The sequence below is a fragment of the Sciurus carolinensis genome, chromosome 9 (assembly GCF_902686445.1).
Source record: "Sciurus carolinensis chromosome 9, mSciCar1.2, whole genome shotgun sequence".
In the NCBI taxonomy this organism is placed as follows: Eukaryota; Metazoa; Chordata; class Mammalia; order Rodentia; family Sciuridae; genus Sciurus; species Sciurus carolinensis.
Window position 1 is genome coordinate 39,407,920 of NC_062221.1, and position 20,226 is coordinate 39,428,145.

Genomic DNA, 20,226 nt, shown 5'->3' on the forward strand with positions numbered 1-20,226 from the left:
ATGGTGGAATAATTCTAGGGTCCTCTGAAATGTGAACTCTAGACAATTCTGGTGTAATATATAGTGAACTATTCTGGCATTGCTACATTAGTGAGCCCAGACTGATATGATGTATGCAAAATATTTATAAAATGCTGGTCTGACATGAAGTGAAATACTTTGAAATATACATAAGCTATCCATGTTCAAACCAGGCTGATGTTATGTTATAGGTGAATTGGGTTTACATGATCTACTTGTGCATTGTTATCATGGCAGGCATAGTTTTAAAGGGACCATTTGATCACATAATCAGTAGTTCTTCTATGTAAAAATATTTAGAAGGATCTCGTGACAAACATGCTATTTGTTTACCCACCATTTCCTTTCTTTCTTGTTTAGCCCAAGACAATGCCAGTCTTGTGTGGTATTGCCTTTTCCTGCTTTTTCAGCCATGGGATCCCATCTTACCAATGAGATCTGAGAGCAAGTAGGGTAAGGTAGTTCTTGAAAAAGCCTTTACTTTCTTCGTAAAAGGCAGCACCCACCCTTAGCTTATCCACTCTTGGTATTTTAGCTTTCATTTTTCTGCTTGTTGCCCCATTTAGAAATTGGACTAGTGAGTAGAATTACCTTATACTTCGGGTTGTGGAAAATAAACTCAGTTATTTAAGGCATTTCTGAATCATGGTTGCAAAGTGGCTGTTACACCTCTAAGTATCACATCCTTTCTTAAGCTAAGAATAAAGCCCAGCATGACTACCTTCCTTTTATTTTTGTTTTATACTCTCTCTCTCTCTCTCTCTCTCATTTGTTTTCATTTTTGTTCGTTTTGTTTTTGAGATCAGATCAAGTGATCTTTCTGCCTCAGCCTCCAGAATAGGAGGCTACAGCAGGTAGCCCCCACTGTGTCCAGCTCTGACTCACTCTCAGATGTTATTGGCCAGGACAGTTTCATATGCCTAAAAAGGCAGGGCATAAGCAAAGAAGTGCCTGGACCCCAGGTGTCTCCATTTAGTAGCTGAATCTATGAGTTAAGATATCTATATCTGAACTTTCATTATTTTACATTTTGTTATAGTTATATTTTATTCTATTGCAGCTAAATATATTGCACATAGCTCAGTTGTAGAGTGCTTGCCTTGTATGAGTGTGGTACTGGATATATATCTGGAGGAGGGAGAACACTGAAGGATGATCTGGAGAATACGTTGTCTGAAGTAGATAAGTATTCTTTAGCCTAGGGGAAAGGAGGTTATTTAATCCATAAAAGACTTTTTTTTTTTAATAAAATGAGAGTCTATTTTAACATCATTTTATATTTCATTAACAAAAATCATAGATAAAATATTTTGCAAGTTTGTTTTCTAAAAACAGATTTTTAATCAGGATTTAGGAAATAACTCTAAATATGCAACTAACTCTTATATAGGCAAATTGGTAGGAGCTGGAGGGTATATAATCCAAAATGTTCATCTTGAAATATGTATGTTTGTATGTATCAATCAGGAAATATTTTATAGCACATTTACTTGCTGTAAACTGACCAGAAAAGCCTGAAGACTGTAGTCGTATGGTTAATTTATTCATGAATTATTAGTGATTAATGCTATATAACTCAATAGGTAGTACCCAGTATTCTAAAAAGTATTTCCTTCTGTTTAAACTTAGATTGGGTACACCTAACATGTGTTCACTAGTTTTAGATATTCAACTTTAAGCATCTAAATTGTTCTTTAAAGATGATTCTAATAGGATATTTGTAGTAAGATTTGTGCTTAAGACCAATGAATTTAAAATACTTCAGTAAACCAAAGAAGAACTGATTTAGAAATGATGAATTTTCTATCCAGTAAGCCACTGTCCTAAGTCTAAAAAAAATTCAGTCTGGTGTGTCAAAATGCGTTTTCACATTCCGATGCCTACTGGTGACTATTTCATTACTGCAGCGGAGCCCGATGTGGGTGAGATGTTACAAACACCAACAGCGAGGAGATCTGGTTCTTTCAAGTCTGTGATTTTGGCTGAGGCTACAGAGTTTCCCAGTGGTGTCTGTTATAAAGCAACATGCAGGACTTGGCAGCAAGTTAGAGATAACAAGACTTCCATCCCAAAGACCGTCCAAGCTGCATGCTAAATTTTGCCCATCTGTCACCAGTCTCCTCTGTCCCATGTTGGAGTCAAATTTGGAAACGGGTGACATTGGAGGTACTTGTTATGCCTGGCAGAACAAAACCCAAAGGTCTTATTGTTCATGACAGTTCAGATGTACTTGAACAGTAATTACTGTTCATATGGATCTCCTTGTGGTGTTCTCTGGTTTCATGAGCTTCCGTCTTTTCTTAGATGGTCCCCATGTGCAGGATACTGAATACAAAAAGCAATGAGAGGTGAGGCCACAAATTATTTTTAAAAAATTACTTTATGTGAAAGTCAAAGAATGCTACCTGACATTTATTGGATTGTGTTACTGTGTTTGTTGTTATTAATCAAGCAGGTAAGGGTAAGTAATATATAGCTATAACTTTTTTTCTGAGGGCTATTCTTTAAAAAAATATTTAGTTTTCTAAGTATATAATTGCAAAACTTACTCATTTATACACAACAATATGGGTAGATTTCAGATATAATTGTTGAGTAAATGAAACCCAGACCCAACAAAGTATGTGCAGTATGATTTTGTTTACATGAAGTTCAAAAATAGGTAAAACTAGTGCATGGTCTAAGAAATTAAGAGTATTGATTACCCTTGGGTTTGGACCTGGATGTGGGGAAATATAGAGGCTCCTGGGCCATTAGTTGTGTCCTCTTTGTCTTCTGGGTAAAATTCACATGATAAGTCATGCCCTGACAATTTATCAAGCTGTATATTGACAGTTTGTGTACTTCCCTATGTAGGTATCCTTTTTCAATTAAAAAAGTTAAAAAGAGAGAAAGAATTACATTGTAAAGTATATTAAGTTATTATCTTTTTACAAATACAAAAGAAACACAAATCAAGAGAATTATTTTTCAACATCATTCAGAATTACTACCAATGAAAATGGTGCTCACTTTTGGAACCCCTGTCTTGTGTTAGCTGTGGCTCCAAAGTGTTTGAATTACCTTAGGTTATTGAGTGATTGCACCGATTCTGAGATGGTGATGATCCCCAATTGCTGAGGAGCGATAGGAACTTGGAGAAGGTTAAGCCTTTCATCAGGGTCACATGGCAGGTTGGGTGTTGGTGGGAACTTCAACGCTTGTTTGCTTAACATCTACAGAGGTACTCTCTCACTAAGTCACACTCTTCCACTTTGTTATAGTTGCACATTGAGACATGTTGCTTGCTAATTTTAGACTCTGGACTTAGTTTTCATGTTCAGGACAGGCAGTTTTCTTTCTGGATTTAACTTTCTCTTCTCATGATCAGTGCTTGTTATTGCAAACATTTTGCTCTCAATCTGTACTCAGATTTTATAGAACTCAGGAAGGAATCAAATATAAAGCAGCAATAGTAGGTTAACACTAAGGATAGGAAAGCTAAAGAGCTAGTCATATTTTGCAGACAATTGCAACAGGTAAATTTAGGGAAATATTGATTGACAGCTTCATCCTTTTTTTAGGAAGTTGCTTCCTAGTTTTTGCCCTTGTGCTTCTAAAGCTTATGGTTGAGAGAGAGGGGAAAAAAATGAGGAATGCTAAGATAAAAATCTTTGAATTTAGGAACAGTAGTTTTTAATTTATTACAGCAATATTGAATAATTAGAGTTTGAGAAATCTGGTAGTCCAAGGAACTATGGTTTTGTTTCTTATTAGAAACAAATGATATATGGAAATTAACCCACAATAAGGGGGAATAAAAAAAGAATAGAAGTTGAATAGATTAGACAAAAGGAAATGAAGGGAAGGGAGGAGGGATGGGAAAGGAAAGATAGTGAAAAGAATCTGACATAACTTTTCTATGTATGTATATGAATATACCACAGTGAAATCTCACCATTGTGTATATCCACAAGAAATTAATTAAAAAAATAACTAAGGTAAATATCAGAAAGATCAGTAGAGGGAAAGGAGCAGTGGATTGGGGGAGGAAAGGGAAAAGAGAGGTACTGGGGACTGAATCTGAACAAGATATATTCCCTGCTTTTATAATTATGTCAAAATGGATTCTACTCTAATGTACAACTAAAAAGAACCAGTACAATTAAAACAGAAGAAAGAGAGAGAAAAAAAAGGAAAGTTGATTTTCTCTCATAGACCACATTACTGGTGAAGAGGTAGGAGCCTGGGAGAAGGGGATAAAAATAGGTAGTCCTGTGCCTGGAGGGTGACATTTGTTAGCTTTTGTGCAAGTCAGAATTAAGAAGTAGAAGAACTGAAGCATTCATGTCAGGTAGTTTGAAATGCACCTCCTCAGCTCGTTTTACCATCAGGATTCTACAGGATTGCTATCATTGTTATGTCCATTTTGAAGATTAGGAATCCAAGGCTCAAAGATGCTATTTGCACAAACACATTTGTTAAGAAAATCTGTGGGGATGAAGGGGAGGAGGAATTATTACTAGATACACTGGGAATGCTTTCTAACAGAAATAACTGAGGTTTTAAGGGAATAAGGAAGAGTCGAGCACAAGAAAGTAAGAGGAAGGGTACTGTCAGTTGAATGAGCTGTGAGTTCCCAAAGCCTACATGTAGTAAAAAGCTTGTCTCTTTTGGTCTATGGTCAGGCATCCGCAGTGGGTGGAGAATAGGCACAAGAGCCACTGTAGTTTGGCCAGAGGTAAAATTCTTCTTACATCAGAGATCCTGCTAGAAGGAGATACTGCCCTTGTTTTAGAAAGCACTTATTCTGTGGATGATTAGGAGATGGAAGAGATGGGAGGAAAGGGAATGTGGGCTTGGATTAGGATGAAGTGGCAGAATTAGGAAGGCAGGGAGTGGGGCCTGCTGGAGAGCACCCCAGTGTGGTAACTCTTCTCCAGTGAGGCCCAGAGATCTTACCTTTAGCAGGCTTCCTGTATGATGGCCATGATAGAGAAATTTCCAGGAATCTGATGAAAGCAACTTCATTGTAACCTATTCGCTGGTTTGTGAAACTAGGACTCCATATATTTAATGAGATGAAAGCAAGAGTAAATACTGCACTTTTCATTTATTCAGATCACTTTCTTCATTTTATGAAGACACACTATGAAATAGAATGGTGAATGACAAAACTTTGACTTTTAAGCTATTTGAAGTAAATATGACTCGCCATATCTCACATAGCCATAATTTCCTACCTTACATACTTCCTAGCTTGCATATTTAGCATGTTTAACACCCAGAGCAGATTTTTTTTTTCTTTAACACCCTATTTTCTACATAACAAGATGATTTTCTGGTAGTAGTCACAGGATAATCAGTAATGCTATTATTTTCTTGATTTGTTCTTTAGGTTGAAAGCAACATTGAAATCAGAATATATTTTAACTTTAAGGTTTAATACAAATATGATAAAACATTCCACAAATACAATGGAATTTGTAGTTAGCAAATGAAAGTGTTACATGTTATAGTTTGCACTGCTTCACTGTTTAAATTTTAAACACATATAAAAATTCCAAGTAGTCACCTAGAATGACAGGATTAAAGTACTTCAAGTTCCGTTTGTTCTGTACAAGACTGTGCTACTGTCGCTCATTTACAATTTACTGATTAAATGTAGGAACAGATAGTACTACATCTGTTGAAGACATTGCACCTGAAGGGAAACTGAATGGTACTGAACTATCAAAAAAATCAGACTTGAGATGAATGTGTGTAGTTTAGTCTTCATCTATTAGGAATTAGTTGTGTCAGTAGATGTTAGTTTTTTATTGGTTGTTCTCTGAACTTCTATACAGAATACAGTGTTCATGAAAAGATTAATTTTTAAAAAGTTCCAATTTGAAACATATATGTATATGGCTATTCTTATTAAACTCAATAATATCTATATAATTGTTTAGAAATTAGAACAACACAATATTATTTTCAAGGTATTTTGTCACTGATATTTACAGAATTGCAGATGCATGGTGATGATCAGGAGGTGAGCTTCATTTACTCAGTCTTATGAATGGTTTTGTATTATTTGTAGAAAACGAAGCCGTGGATGATGCCCAGGGTAGGCTGATTCCCAGCCCCACGCTGTATACCGCTGCCTTGACTAGTGCCTTTCTTACTTCTGACATAACTGTTCTCCCTCACCTGCCTGCTGTCCTGTGTGTGCGTTGTCTCTCCAGCCTCAGTCAGATAGTGCCTGCTCCACTAGCCCCATGATGTTCCCTTTTGAGACACCATTTCCATTACTCTGTAGAGCACCTTGTGATATTAACTTTACAAATGTTGTTGCTGAAAATAGACTCTTACTTGCTTTTCCTTTCCCAGCACCTAGAATTGAATATTCTTTTAAAATTAGTCAAATCAGTCCTTAGACACTTCATAATGATTAAACAAAAAGGAAACTATCACAACAACAACATTTGTTTTTATTTTGTTGTTTTTGTCATAGAAACCCCCAAAATAGGATTTGGAGGATATTAATGTGTAAAAGCTTCCAATTCAACATCAAATTTAATTATGATTTTTCCTAATAACATCTAAATTCATTTAATCCCTCTCTAGAACATGACAAAAAATTCTGCCCCCATCTATCTATCCCCATCCTTCTTTTCTTGCTATCTTTCTAATGCCTGGAATTTTTAAAGAATTCTAAATTAATTTTTTATACTCAGTGTTTAATTAGAATTGCAAATATATTTAATAGTTACTTTCTTCTTTCAGAAAAATATCCTTTAGTAATTCTTGCATGGTGTGTCCATTGATGGTATTCTCCTTGTCCTTGAATGTCTGGAAGATGTCATCACCGTTAAAGGTTAGTTGAGCTGAGCATATAATTTTAGATCAATAGGTATTTCCTTTCAGCATTTTAGAATATTCTGATTGCAATTGTAGTTGGTGAGAAGATGTTGTCAGTCTAGTCATCGCTTATCTATAGACAATTTATCTTTTGTTTTAGGAAGTTTGGAAAGTTTTGTCTTTATCCTTAAAGTGCACAGGTCTCATTATAAGTCTAAATGTGAATTTATATTTAATTTTTCCTTCTTTCTCCCAATTTCTACCTTCTATGTGAGAAAACATTTTTCTCGAGTTTTGAAACTTCTCAGTCATCATTTACTCCTTTTTTGTTTTTTCAATATTGATTCTTTACCATTCTCTTGACCTGTTGCTTCTGAAACTTTGAAACTTCTATTTGCAGTGTGTGGGAGCAAAGTGAATTACTAGTGCTCACCAATTTGAATGTTTATTTCTTCAAGGGCTTGTGTGTGTGTATGTGTGTTCTACCTCTTAGTTCCTTGTAGTTAAGCAAAACCATGTAATTATTGCAAATAAACTGTGAGCAGAACTTATATATCTTATTTCCACTTGGAAACAAGGACGAAGCCCCTGTGTGACTGTCCCGTTCTTTTCTTCTGCTTCAGCAGTTATGGAAGAGGGCCATGAGTGAGTAATAAATAAACTTTTATTAAGCCACTGAGATTTGGAGGATATTTGTTCTGCAATGTAGCCTATTCTTCCTGAATAAACTAGCCCTCTCAAATCCTCTAACATTTTTTTGTCATGGTTTTCATTCATTTGTTTGATAAAATCTTTCAGTTGAATAATTATTTCTGTAACTGTTTCCCAGTCAGGATTAGTTCCATTTTAAAAATGCTTACTCCAGTGACTCGACTCTGCTTTTCAATTTGTAACTCTGTTTTCATCATGATCTTATGATGTGGATTTGTAATTTTTTAAAATAATTTCTTATATTTGAATTATATGTTATCCATCTTTATTTATCCAAGTGTTTTAAACACATTCATTTGTAAATAAATTCCAGAGAGTTTTGTTGTTTGCATTCCCACCAAGTGAATTCTCTCCGTTGTTTGGGATGCCTGCTGTCTTCATGATACTATCCCCATGTGTCATGAAAGTTTTTTGGCTAATTCAATTAGGTGTCTTTTTATTATTGTTCTTATTGCTGTTGTTTCGTTTTTGATCTCTTCTCTTTGAGCATATCGTATCTTCCTTACCTAGTTGCCATTACTTGTATCAAGCTCTTCTGTATTTATATTTAGATCATGCATTGGCAGTTTGGTTTTCCCAGTCCTACAAGAATCTTGATATGATAAAAAATCTTGCTACTGAGTCAGGGAATGCCTGGACCAAAGATAGGCAGGGAAATAGTCTCAGCTCCCGCTCACTGCCACTGACCTGACCACAGTTTAATGTGGTCATAGCCCTGGGCAATGGGCACCATTTTGTTGAGGCTCTTTCATGAAGTCTGGTGTCGGCGCTGGAGTCTGGCCCCAGTCTCCTGACATATGTGGAGCAGTGTCACTCCTCCTTAAAATGTTCTTTTGGTCATTCCAGAAGCCTCCTAAGTTACTCATCCTGTTTCCTTTTTGATCCAAGATATTTATCTTGTTTCTGAATATTATTTCATCTTTTAAAAATATTACATATGAAATTAAATGTAAAGTATATAAATCTGTGTGTATTTCATCACTATAGGTTTGAAGCAGAGATAATGAATGTTTATACCTGAACTTACAATTCCACCTTAATAAGAAATAAGAGTTTTTAATTTAAATGAAATTAGCCCTCTGACTGGTCATATGTAATCATTTCACGTTATTTTTTTTTTTTCTCTTTTTTGCTTTTCGTTTTTTGTTTTTTGGTACCAGGGATTGAACCCAGGATTCTTAGCCACTGAGCTACATCCCCAGCCACTTTTATTTTTCACTTTGAAACAGGGTCTTGCTAAGTTGCTTAGGGCCTCGTTAAGTTGCTGACACTAGCTTTGAACTAATGATCCTCCTGCCTCAACTCCTGAGCTGCTGGGATTACAGGTGTGCACAACTGTGCCGGCTGGTGATTATTTTCTTATTACAAATTATAGATACTTCATTTGAATTTCACTTGATATTTAATAGATATACAATATAGATATTATATGTATATTATATATATATATATATATATATATATACACATATGCATGCTTTTAAATTTGCTGTGAAGTCAGGCAGTGAATTATGTCCAAAAAGCCATGATACTCGCCTAATAAGAACTATTAATTAAGTGTATTTGTCATCCAACTTTCTCCTGTGCTTATGTAAATTCTACCAAACCTTTAAAGAAGAGACACCACTCATTCTCAAACTCTACCAAGATGTAGAAGAGGAAGGAACAATTTCCAACTGATTTTACAGGACCAATATTACCCTGATACCAAAGCCAGACAAAGATGTCACAGAGAAAAACTAAGACTAATATCCTTTAAGAGTATAGATGCAAATACCTTTTAAAAATAACCCTAACACCCAAAGTCAGCAGCATATTAAAAAGATTGTATATCCTTGCCACTGGGATTAATCCCAGGAATGCAAGAATGATTCAACATATAAAAATGGAGGATACCTGGACATGGAGGTGCATGCCTATAATCCAAGCTACTCTGGAGGCAGAGACAGGAGGATTGCAACTTTGAGGCCAGCCTCAGCAACTTAGTCAGGTCCTTAGCAACATAATGAAACATGATTCAATTAAAAATAAAAAGGATTTGGGATTAAACTCAGTGGTAAACCATCCCTTGGTTAAATCCCCAGTACACCCCCCACCCCAAAATATGTTTGTAGTTGATAGTCTGAAACATTATCACCAAATTGGGAACTGGGGAGATGGCCAAGACCGACTCAGATATCAGGCAGGATCTCACCTTGCTAGGCACATGCTTCTGTCAAGATACATGTCAGACCACAACTCATCAAATTATTGCAAGAATTGAAAATATTGGTAATCACATCTGTGATTGGAGAAAACCAGTGCAGACCTCATAACTCAGTCTGGAGTGGAAGAGTGTGACATAAGATATGATGACACAAAAGAGTTGAAGGATGCTACTAGTTTACACTGAAAGCTGGAACACGATTTTCCTGAACTAAGAATGGTTTCTTGCAGCTAACTAGTATGTGTAGAAGGGTTTTATATTATAATGCACATTCTTATCACATATTATGTAGTTTATAGAGTGATTTTCCTCACAGTTTCTTGAACGTAGAATCTTTGTGTCTTGGACCTGGTCATTCATACTATTAATTATTAAACACTAAAACTTGGAATAATGTTAATTATGTAGTACAAATCACATTAAGAGTGAAGGAAAAAATACACAAAATCATTTTATGAAGAATAACATTTGTCAAAATCTAATGCCTTTCTATGACTAAAAAACACACACAAACAAACACAAAACCAAGATAAAAGGAAATTTCCTCAACCAGATAGTGGGCATTTATGAAAAAAATCTAACATTATACGTATTAAGAGTTAAAGCCGCAGAAATTAGGCAAGAAGAAAAATTTTTTAAGTATCCACTTGAGAGAGAAAGAAGTCGTCTCTATTTGCAGTTGGCAAGAATTTGCATATAGAAAACTCTAAGCAAGTTACGGCAGTGAAGTCCTATAACACCTTGGGAGACTATGTGGGAGGCTGACGTAGGAGGACCAGAAGTTGGAGGCCAATTTGGTCAATGAAGTGAGATCACGTCTGAAAATAAAAAAAGACTTAGGATGTAGCTCAGTGGTAGAGTGCTTGCCTACCATGCATAAGGTCCTAGGTTTGAATAGATCCCCTACTACACACAATCTCTCCCTCTCAGTGTGTCTTTCTCTCTCTCTCTCAATCTCTCTCTCTCTCTCTGACACACACACACACACACACACACACAATCATAAAGAATATACATATGTGATATGTGCACACACACAACTAGAATTCAATAATATATGTTTCCTTTCTATTTTGTGAAATAGTTTGAGGTACACTATGTATATTCTCCTGGTTGGTGGGTTTTCTCTCCTCTCAGCTACAGCCCTTTCCAGGAAGGCCACAAGGTCAGTTGCGTGATTATTACTGATGCCACATTTTAAGAATGAGAGAAATGCTAAGTGTCTTGCCCAAGGGCAAAGAGCCAGAGAGTGTGGACTCATGAGCTTGGGTGTCCAGAGAGCATCTCTCTTCCCTTCCAGGAGGTACTTGTCCCAGCCCCTCAAGGCCTCCCCCAGGAAACACATTTCTCTGAATCTAGAACAGACAGGCAGAGCAGCCATAGAATCAGCAAAAAACAATTTTATGGGGGTTGGAGAGTCATGGGGTCAGGGTGCTCCCAACAGGGGAGTCGGGGCTCAGGCCTCAGAGGCCTGATGTGGGGCTCACATCCTGGCAGCATGTCCATATCCAGACATCACAAGGAGGGGGTGAATTGGAGACCAAGTCTCCCTGTGGGCCTTCCACTGCAGCACTGGACTGATGGGAAGAAAAACAAGAGTCAGTACATGGGGCTCTCCCTGAACTCCACCCACAGCTCACGGTCAAGTCCCTGAGCCCCTGAGGCAGGACAGAAAGAGGACTGGCACCACAAGTGACTAAAAGAGCCCTTGGGGGGCACTGTGGGTTACCCACCCCACTGCACTACTAACTCCTCAATCTGTATGTTTCACATGGGACTTCAAGAAAAATTTCCAATCAAAAATAATCTCCTTTAAAACATTATAAACTCCTGGACTAGACTCAGTCCTCACTAATACCTGAGAAAACTGAGGCCCAGAAAGGTAAGGACCTGGTCCAGGGCCACCCAGCTAGTTAGCCAAGCAGTCTTTTCTCTCTGTCTATTCAGGGACACCTGGGTGTGCTCTGAAGCCCTGTGACCTGGACCTGCACCCTCACATCCATACTCCCACTCCTCAGCTCCAGGTGCTTCAGCTGCAGGGCCAGCCCCACCTCAGGGGCTCCAACAACACACGTGCAGCCCACAGACACCCCTGTCCACTGCACACCCACTACTCCTCACCTAGATGACTGCACTCCCTGGTGCTCCTTCATAAGATGTGTCAAAAGACACAGGTTGAGAGTTGGGCCCAGGGAGGTGTGGGCGATGGTGTTCTGGGGAGAATGTTGGTGACTGCAGAGCCGCCATCGGCTCCCACTTGGATCCCGAGTCTTGCTGGAGCAACACAACTTCTGACATGTACCTGGGCAATGACGGACCCAAAGAAAGGGGTCACCACACACCTTTCCTGTTCTCCCTGACCACCCTCACCCCTCAGCTTGGACAGCACAGAGCCCCGGATCACATCCAGGGCTCCCATCCAGGCTAGGGTTCCCCTCTACCCCATTTCTTGGGACAAGAACCTACAAAGGCAAGGAAGAGGGGTGTTCCCAGAGACTCCCAGAGAGCCCTGGAGAAAACCCCCAAGGATGAGAACAGTGAGGGTCAGGGACAGGGAGCTGAAGTAAGGGACCAGGGAAGAAGACCCAGCCTCACCCCACCCCACCAGCCCCAGGGTCCACCACTTGAGCCTCTGGTTTACCAACTTACTTGGGCCCCAGTGGTGCGCAGAGGGTGACATGCCAGTTTCTGATACAACCCTGGTCGAATGGGTTGTTGTCCTGAAGGGAGACGGGGATGGGAAGAGGAGCTCAGAAACAGCAGGACTCTGCACAGCCATCTCCCAGTGACCCTCCCTAAGTTGGTCAGCTGAGCCAGGGTTCAACTCAGGCCTGGAGCGAGAATCCAAGGGCAGGGAAGCCCAGAGTGGCCCAGGGATCCTGCCTCCCAGGGCTCCTGGGAAGAGCCACCTCCCTCCTCCCACTTGTGAGCAGCTCTCCCTGACAGTGCTGACCCTGCACCACCCTCTCCTGCCTTCTCAGGGTTCCCTCCTCACCTTGTTCCCCCCCAGCAGCATCCTTGCTCTGTCTCCATGGGGCCCACTCGTCCTCCCACCACCGTCTTTCCAGATCCCTATAGGTTCTTCCTCTGCTGCTCAACTGCTCCACAGTCAGTGTCACCCCTGCTCCCACTTCCCTTCCCCCCCTCACTGTTCCTAACCCTGTGCCTTCAGTGAATTTCACAATCTGGGAGGACAGTGGCCGCAGGGATGCCCAGTTGTATTTCCTTAGTCAGAATCACAGGGCCCAGGAGAGTCTGGGCTGAAGGCCTTCAGTACCACAAAGGAGTAAAGGTCAAGCTCAAAGGTCAGCTCCTCCCTGACTGGCTTCTCCTCTCACTTCTTCCTCTCCCCCCACTCCATCTATCAGTCTTACCCTGTCCTCCTCCCACACTGGGATGAGTCTCACCCTAACTTCAAGGATTTAAATTATAAACATTCAGTCACAATGGAAAGGGATCCAGCAGCACCACTCTCCCCCCCAACTCTCCCATGGCTCACACATGAAGATGCTCATTTTCAACCCTATTCATCACTAGAAGGAACAAGGATTCCACAAATCAGGACAGCTCTGGAATATTCCACCATGTCAAAAACAACATGAACCTTTTTTCTCTATGAGGTTCTGACTGCTTTAAGGGGTTCACAGCACTTAAGAAACTAGTATGCTGCAGTGGATCACACCTGTAAGTCCAGGGGAGCAAATATGGCTGTGATGGGGGGGGGTGACCAAAAGGCTGGGAGGTGATGAGCAGGGCTTCTCTGACATTTCATGTGTTCAGGGTCTACAACTCCTACCTCCCCCATTGATGCTTCCTGCCAGTCTTTCTGAAGGAGACTTTAGTTAAGTTATTGTCATACTAAAGGAATTCCATGGCAAAAATGCCCACTCCTATCATTCCTAGTCAACACTAAAAAGAAAAAGAAATAAAGACACACAAATTGGAAAGAAAATAATGAAATTGTGCCTCACAGATGACATGATTTTCCATGTGGAATGAACAACAAAAGATGCTAGGGGAGAAACTTAACTATAGAGCACCCCCGATTCCATCCGTGGTCTTAGAAAAACACCACCACTAAGAAATCCTGCTCTTTGAAACATGCTATGAAGAAAATGAAATGACAAGGCACAGACTGCAAGAAAAGCTTTGCAAAACCATAGATCAGAATCCAGCATAGAGAATGCTTCAAACTCAGTAAGGAAGAATCTTTTTGTTTGTTTTAATTGGCAGAAGACTGGAGCAAACACTTAACCACGATATACTGATAGCCAATAAGACATGAAAATATGCTCAACATCATCATTCATTAGGGACAGTACAAACTGGGGCACGAATGAGATACCACTGGCTCATTTATTAGGACACAATGAAAAAGTAAAACAAATACCAAAGATAGCCTCAAATGTTGGTGAGGATGTGGAGCAAATTCTCATACATTGCTGGTAGAAATTAGGAGTGGTGCAGTGGTTTTGGAAGAAAAATTTGACAATTTCCTATCAATTTCCACACACAGTTACCTTATGCCTCAGCAATGGCACTCCTAAGAATTACCCAACGGAAATGAAAACTTATGCTGACATACCTGTACACCAGTGGTTTTAGCAATTTTATTTATTACTGTGAAAAACTAGCTGGGCACAAACGGCCCGCACCTGAATTTGAGAAGCTTGGGAGGCTTAGGCTGGAGGATTGCAAGTTCAAAAGCCAACTTCAGCAACTTATTGAGGCCCTAAGCAACTTAGTGAGACCCTGACTCAAAAAGAAAAAAAAAAATGTAAAGAAAAAAATAAAGGGACTATGGGACTGGGGATGTAGGTCATTGGTTAAGCACCCCTGGCTTCAATACCTATTAGAACAAAACAAAACAAAGAAAATGTGGAAAAACTAGGTGCAAAGTTAAAATCCTTTCATTGATGAATGTACAGGTAATCGGTAGGGCATCCATTCAGTATTACACAACAATAAAAGGAAATAAACTACTGATATGAGCAATAACATGGATAACTCTCAAATGCATTGTGCTAAATGAATGAAGCCAGACTAAAATGACAAAGACTCCATTAACAAGGTGATTCTTGAAAAAGAAAAACCAGAAGGACTAGGGAGAAAAACTGACAACTGAGGATGATGAAAGCATTTTCTGGGTAATGAAACTGCTGTAACCTTCATTATGGTGGAGAGTGCAGGACTGTATCTATTGATCAAAATCCCTGACCATAGAACAAAAAGGGTGAATTTTACTGTGTATAAATTATTCCTCGAAAAAGATTTAACAAAAAAACCTGCCACGGCTCCCAGATTTTCACTGCATCCCACTAAATCCCACTGTTGACTTTCTGGGTCTTTCAAATCTGGACCCCCACAGGGTCAACTTCATGGCCCGTGCCATCTTGTGCTTGAATTAGAGCCTTATCCTCATCATTCCCTCAACAGCCTACTTTCGGGTTCCTTGCCTTTTTGCAACAGTTCGCCTCTCACAGGCAATGTCCTCCTGTCCTCTGCCTCTCCAAAATCATACCTGGGATGCATAGAGTGGCCTGTCCTACTCTACACTGCAGGCCTGGACAGACTCAGTTTCTTCCAGTCTGCTGCACCACTCAGGACCCACCCCCTCTCAGGAGTGTCCCTGGGGGTCTGCCTGGTGTCACTGATTGCAGCTTGCCTATCTACACAAGTGCCAGATGCACTGACTCACCTCTATCCCCTCCCTCAATGAACACGCAGCCTAGCACACAGTAGGCTCTGGAAGCAATGCACTGCAGGAGGGAGAGTGACCACCGGCTCCAGGGGAGAAGAGACCTGAGCTGCATCTTAAGAGGTGGGTGTGGAAGGACTAATGAGGCAGCATCAGGGCCCGGGGCAGTGCAGAAAGCCCAGAACGTGCCAGGTGGCAGAGGCACAAGATGTCTCAGCCCAGCCGGGTATCCGGGCATAGGCACTCAGCCCTGCTTACCTGGACCTCATACAGGCGCCTGGTGGTGCTCACGGCTAAAAGCCTGGACCAGTAGCTCAAAGATGACAGGCAGCAGGGCGCCAGTGGTGCATACAGCCACGATGATGTTGTGCACAGATTAAGAAGCCAAGCCCTGGGAGAATACCTCACTGGCCCCGCCCCTTGGCCAGGCTCCGCCCTTGGCCTCGCCCCCATAGGACCCCACCCACTGACTCTTCCTTCTTGGACTGGACAGTCCACCCAGCAGAAACCTTACTCCACGGGGCCGTCCTCCTGCCTATCCCATTTCTACCTGCATTACCCCTCTGCCAGGGCCTGCTAGAGTCTTAACTCTACCGTCCATCCTACTCTGCCTGTCTCCCTGACCCCACTTACCTTCAACATGACCTTGTCAGGTCCTCCCAAGAGACTTTTCCCTCTAGACCCGCCCACATCAGTCCTCGCTAGGAGTTCCGTCCCTGGGCTGTTTGTCGCTCCCTATCCACAGCATGTGGAGTTCCCAGTGTGGGCCCTTGGGACTGTGTTGGATACACCATGGTTTTGTCCGTGGACAATGGCATGCCTGTGGTGCACACCAGGAAGATGACACAGGTCACCAGAAGGGCAACCAGGTAGAGAGACAGGGACACCAGCAGGAGCAGGAACCACTGGATGTTCCGATGCCCAATACAGTTGTTGACCCACCTTGAGTGATGGTCAGACTCCTAGCCTCCATTACACCCAAAAGTCAAGTCCCCCCAAATTCTGTGCAACCTACTCTGCCCTACACACGGGCTCCCAGCTCCTGAAGAACCTGGCATTTCCATTGATAGAACATAGTTTGGACTCCATGGCTCATGAGATCACCTGTCATGAGTGAGGTCTTTAGAGATAAGACCTGCCTGGTGTCACTTGGAGCAGGGTATAGAATAACTCTGGTCTTCTATTTTCTCAGATACTAGACAAGGATGTAAAGAACTCTCATACCCAACCAGCCTTCTGCACTTGGAAGTCCGTCCAGGGTGTGCACATGAGAGAAGAGCACTCAGAACTCAGGAACCCCTCCAACTTGGACACTCAGAGAAGACAGGCAAAGATCCCCTACAGGGCAGAACCTGGCCTAGGATCTGGGTATCGAGTATCAGCAAGCAGGGGATGGGACAGGGGCTGCCTTTCCTCCACTGACTCCACCAGGCTCAGCACAGATGTGATACCCTTTGCTTGTCAGCATCTGTGCAAAGAAGGCCTGTCTCTCAGGACAGGTGCAGACACAGTGGTGATAACAGATATGAGTGACCAAGTGTGGCAGAGAGCCACCCTTATCAGTCTGAGAAGACAGTCTCATACCCACCTCTGGCCCACTTATGCTGTGAGGTTCCCAGTCCGGACCAGGTGCCCCAGGCTGGGTTGGTGAGTGGACAGGGAGGAGGAGTCCTCACCTCCACGCAGATGTTACAGGTCGCACAGTGGAGGGTGCGAGGTGTGCGGTGGAACTTGCATTGATGACACCAGGGCATCTGGAATGCGTGACTGAACATCCAGGCAGTGTGTCCTGCTTCCGGGTCCTGCTCCAAGGAGCCTGGCATGGGAAGAGTTTTGGGCAGTGTCAGGAGGCCCTTCCTTCACCCTGCTGCTTGGAGCAGCCCCATAGCATCACTGGGCAAGAAGAAGGGTGGGGAGGAGGTGTCCAGGGGAATCCTGGTCCATGTTGAGCAAGCTGACCACTCAGATGGGCTGGCAGTCAAAGAGAAGGGCTTTCCAGCCAGAAGCGCTCTCTGCAGAGCTCCACCCTTGGGAAGAGAGATCAGTGCTGGATGTCGTGTGTGAAATGGGAAGGAGCAAGAGTGAACTGTGCTTTGGAAGAGCCTGCTGGCCTCTCCTGCCAGCCTGCCCAGTCCTCCCTTCTAAAGTAACTGGGAAACCTCCAGGATTCTGTTTTCTCACACCTCAATGGCTTGGGAAATGAAGTGCCAGGGCCTAAGTCATGATGACGTGGAGTCAGGGATCCTGAGCCCATAGGTGGGCTTCACACTTTAGAAATCACCCCTGTGGGCATCAGCCCTTGGGGTACCACTCCTTCTCCCAGGTTTCTGAGGACTTACCTCGATGTAAAATGCCTGGGTCCGAGATGTTCAACGATACCAGGCTCCAGAGGCTCATTAGGAATAGAGGGCCGGTGACCAGGACAAAAGCCCACTCCCCATTGCCCACCAGCCATCTGCATCTGAAACCAGAGCCAGACTCACTTCTAGTCTGGGCCAACCCAGAGCTCCCCACGAGGCCTGGCTCACCTGAGGTTGGACTCACAGACCTTAAGGACAGGGGTAAATATCCAGGCTAGAGACACACCATGGAGACTCCAGCTAATGTCACCAGCACTCCCAGCCACCCGCAGTTCCCTAGATGCCTCAGGCACTCTAGACCTCTGAGCTGCTAACTGTATATCCTTCTTTCCCTCCTGACCCTCTGTCCCCACTCCCCTGCCTCTTCACTATCATTGTCTATTTTCTCTTTTATCTCTTTGTAAGAAGCCTGAGAGCTTCCATGGGAGACTCACGGGTAGGCGAAGAAAGCTGCACTCACATTGAGGAGCATCATGATGACAAAGGAGGCAAAAAGACTTGGTGTGAACCAAGTACTGCCAACCTCAGGTTCGCCAGGGGGCATCACATCCTCAGAGACAGTCATGGCTATGCCTGATTCTTTTGGGAAATGGGAACCAAGTGTTATCTGTGTTAGGTTCCCACCCAGAGTGCCATGACAATGGTAGGGAAGGAAAGAAGTATCAAGTGTGAGGTTCTGGTGGGGTTTGGACTGCTTCCAGTGACTTCTGAGGTCACCCTTCCCCCACCCCCACAAACTCACTTGTTGCACACTGGACATCCTGCTCTGTCCATGTTGGCTGTGCTGGAGCATGTGATGATGTGGATGTGGTTTGTCCTCCATAGTTTCACAGGCTGGGCACTTGGTCCTCAGTGTGGCAGTGTTGAGGTGGTAGAAGCTGTAGGAGTTGCGGCCTAGTGTGAGGTGTTTCCTTCCCTGGGAATGGTGCCCTCGGAAGGGAGTGATGTGCTTCTCATGGCCCCCAGTGGTTCCTGTGAGAGTGGGTTGTTCTGAGAAGAGCAACTCAACTGGTCCCTCCCCAAGTTTCTGGCCAGGCAGCCTCTTCCCCTCACATGTCCTCCCACCATGATGCCATTCACCATGTTGGGATGACCCTCACCAAAGCTCGGTTACAGGGGCTGCCAAATCTTGGACTCTGGGCAAAATAACATCATCTTTTTACAAAGCACCCAATCTTGAGTATTTTTTAGAGCAAAATAAGAGGAAGCAAGCTAGTACATAGTCTCCGGGGAGTTGGCATGGGGAGAATTTGGCCGATTCTCATCATCCTTTCAGGCCTGGTGCTAATTGAAGCAGAAAGTGCTCATTGCTTATCCTATCTCCACTTCTTTGTTTTTGTTTTTGTTTTGTTTTGTATTAACAGAGTTCCAGTTTTTGGAAGGAAGTAGAAATCTACCCCACTAAATAACTTGCCCATCTCTCTCATTACCTGGGTAGGCTTTATGACACAAGTTTGTTTAAAGAGGTGTGTGCAAATGTCAGTTGAGGATTTCTGGGAAAGCTTTTGCCTTTTCAATGAAAGGGAAGATGATGCAGTTGGCAGAGCTCTGTGCCCCTTCTTCCTGTCTCAAAGATAGACCTGCTGTCTGGGGTGCCACCTGGGACCCTTGGGGCCGTAAGTCATGATACCCGGACACAACTTGTGACCTTGTTGAGTCCCTGTCCTATCCCTCAACTGCATCCCCCTGAGCTGCATATTATGAGAAGGTAACTGGGTTTCTGTTACACTGACATGTGTCATCGTATTGGCCAATGAGCCCCTGGGAGCCTCTGGGTTTGGTGGATTCTTCCTATCATTAGTCTTGGTGAGGGGCTGAAAACATTTTCCCATCCCAGTTGGAGCTAAAAATGGCTAAATACTTGTGACTTCTCTCACAGTGATGACAGAGGCATGTGATCCAGGTGACATCAATTTCACCATAGAACTGCTACCACCAACTGAGTGAGTTGTCAGTGATGAGATGCTAGGAATTGCACAGAGGTTCAAAGACCATATGTAGTGCCCAGCACCTTTTTGAACTGGGGATTGAACCCAGGGGCATGGAGCCCATCCCTTGTACTTTGAGACAGGGTCTCTCTAAGTTGCTGAAACTGGCTTTGAACTTGAGATCCTCTTGCCTCAGCCTCCCAAACTGCTGGGATCACAGGTATGAGCCACTATGCCTGATCAAGGAAATTAAATTGATTAAACCTAGAGCAAGACTGGTGGCATTGAGACCAGGTCAAAAGGACAGTCAGTGTAGATATTAAATAATTAGGTCAGGAAGATGGGGGCTGATTCAAAAGGAAATAAAAGGCTAATACCTCCATAACCTCCCCCACGTTTATCTGCCCCCATGGAACTGTTTCTACCATCAAGAAGTTGTTACTGTGTACCCTCTTGGTGGCTCCCTTCCTGCCTTTCTGG

At 42.5% G+C, this 20,226-nt stretch overlaps 2 protein-coding genes across 2 annotated transcripts in view; one reads left to right on the forward strand and one right to left on the reverse strand.

Moving 5' to 3' along the window:
- LOC124993589 (EGF-like and EMI domain-containing protein 1) overlaps positions 1 to 20,226 on the forward strand; it is a 623,779-nt gene that overhangs the window by 112,795 nt on the left and 490,758 nt on the right. The window lies entirely within an intron of this gene.
- Positions 16,160 to 18,383, reverse strand: LOC124992762 (palmitoyltransferase ZDHHC19-like). The gene is made up of 4 exons (XM_047564018.1): positions 18,253 to 18,383; positions 17,798 to 17,919; positions 17,135 to 17,274; positions 16,160 to 16,420 (listed from the first exon to the last, which is right to left on the reverse strand). Exons 1-4 carry the CDS (start codon positions 18,381 to 18,383, stop codon positions 16,160 to 16,162), a joined length of 654 nt encoding a protein of 217 aa, XP_047419974.1.

What these genes read in the sequence shown, in the direction of transcription:
- LOC124992762 (XM_047564018.1), bottom strand. Translation starts at nt 18,383, where the DNA reads ATGACTGTCTCTGAGGATGTGATGCCCCCTGGCGAACCTGAGGTTGGC. An exon ending in CCCAGGCATTTTACATCGAG is followed by an intron (nt 17,275 to 17,797) that starts GTAAGTCCTCAG and finishes TTCCCATGCCAG; the next exon opens with GCTCCTTGGAGCAGGACCCG. An exon ending in CCTGTAACATCTGCGTGGAG is followed by an intron (nt 16,421 to 17,134) that starts GTGAGGACTCCT and finishes AATGGAGGCTAG; the next exon opens with GAGTCTGACCATCACTCAAG.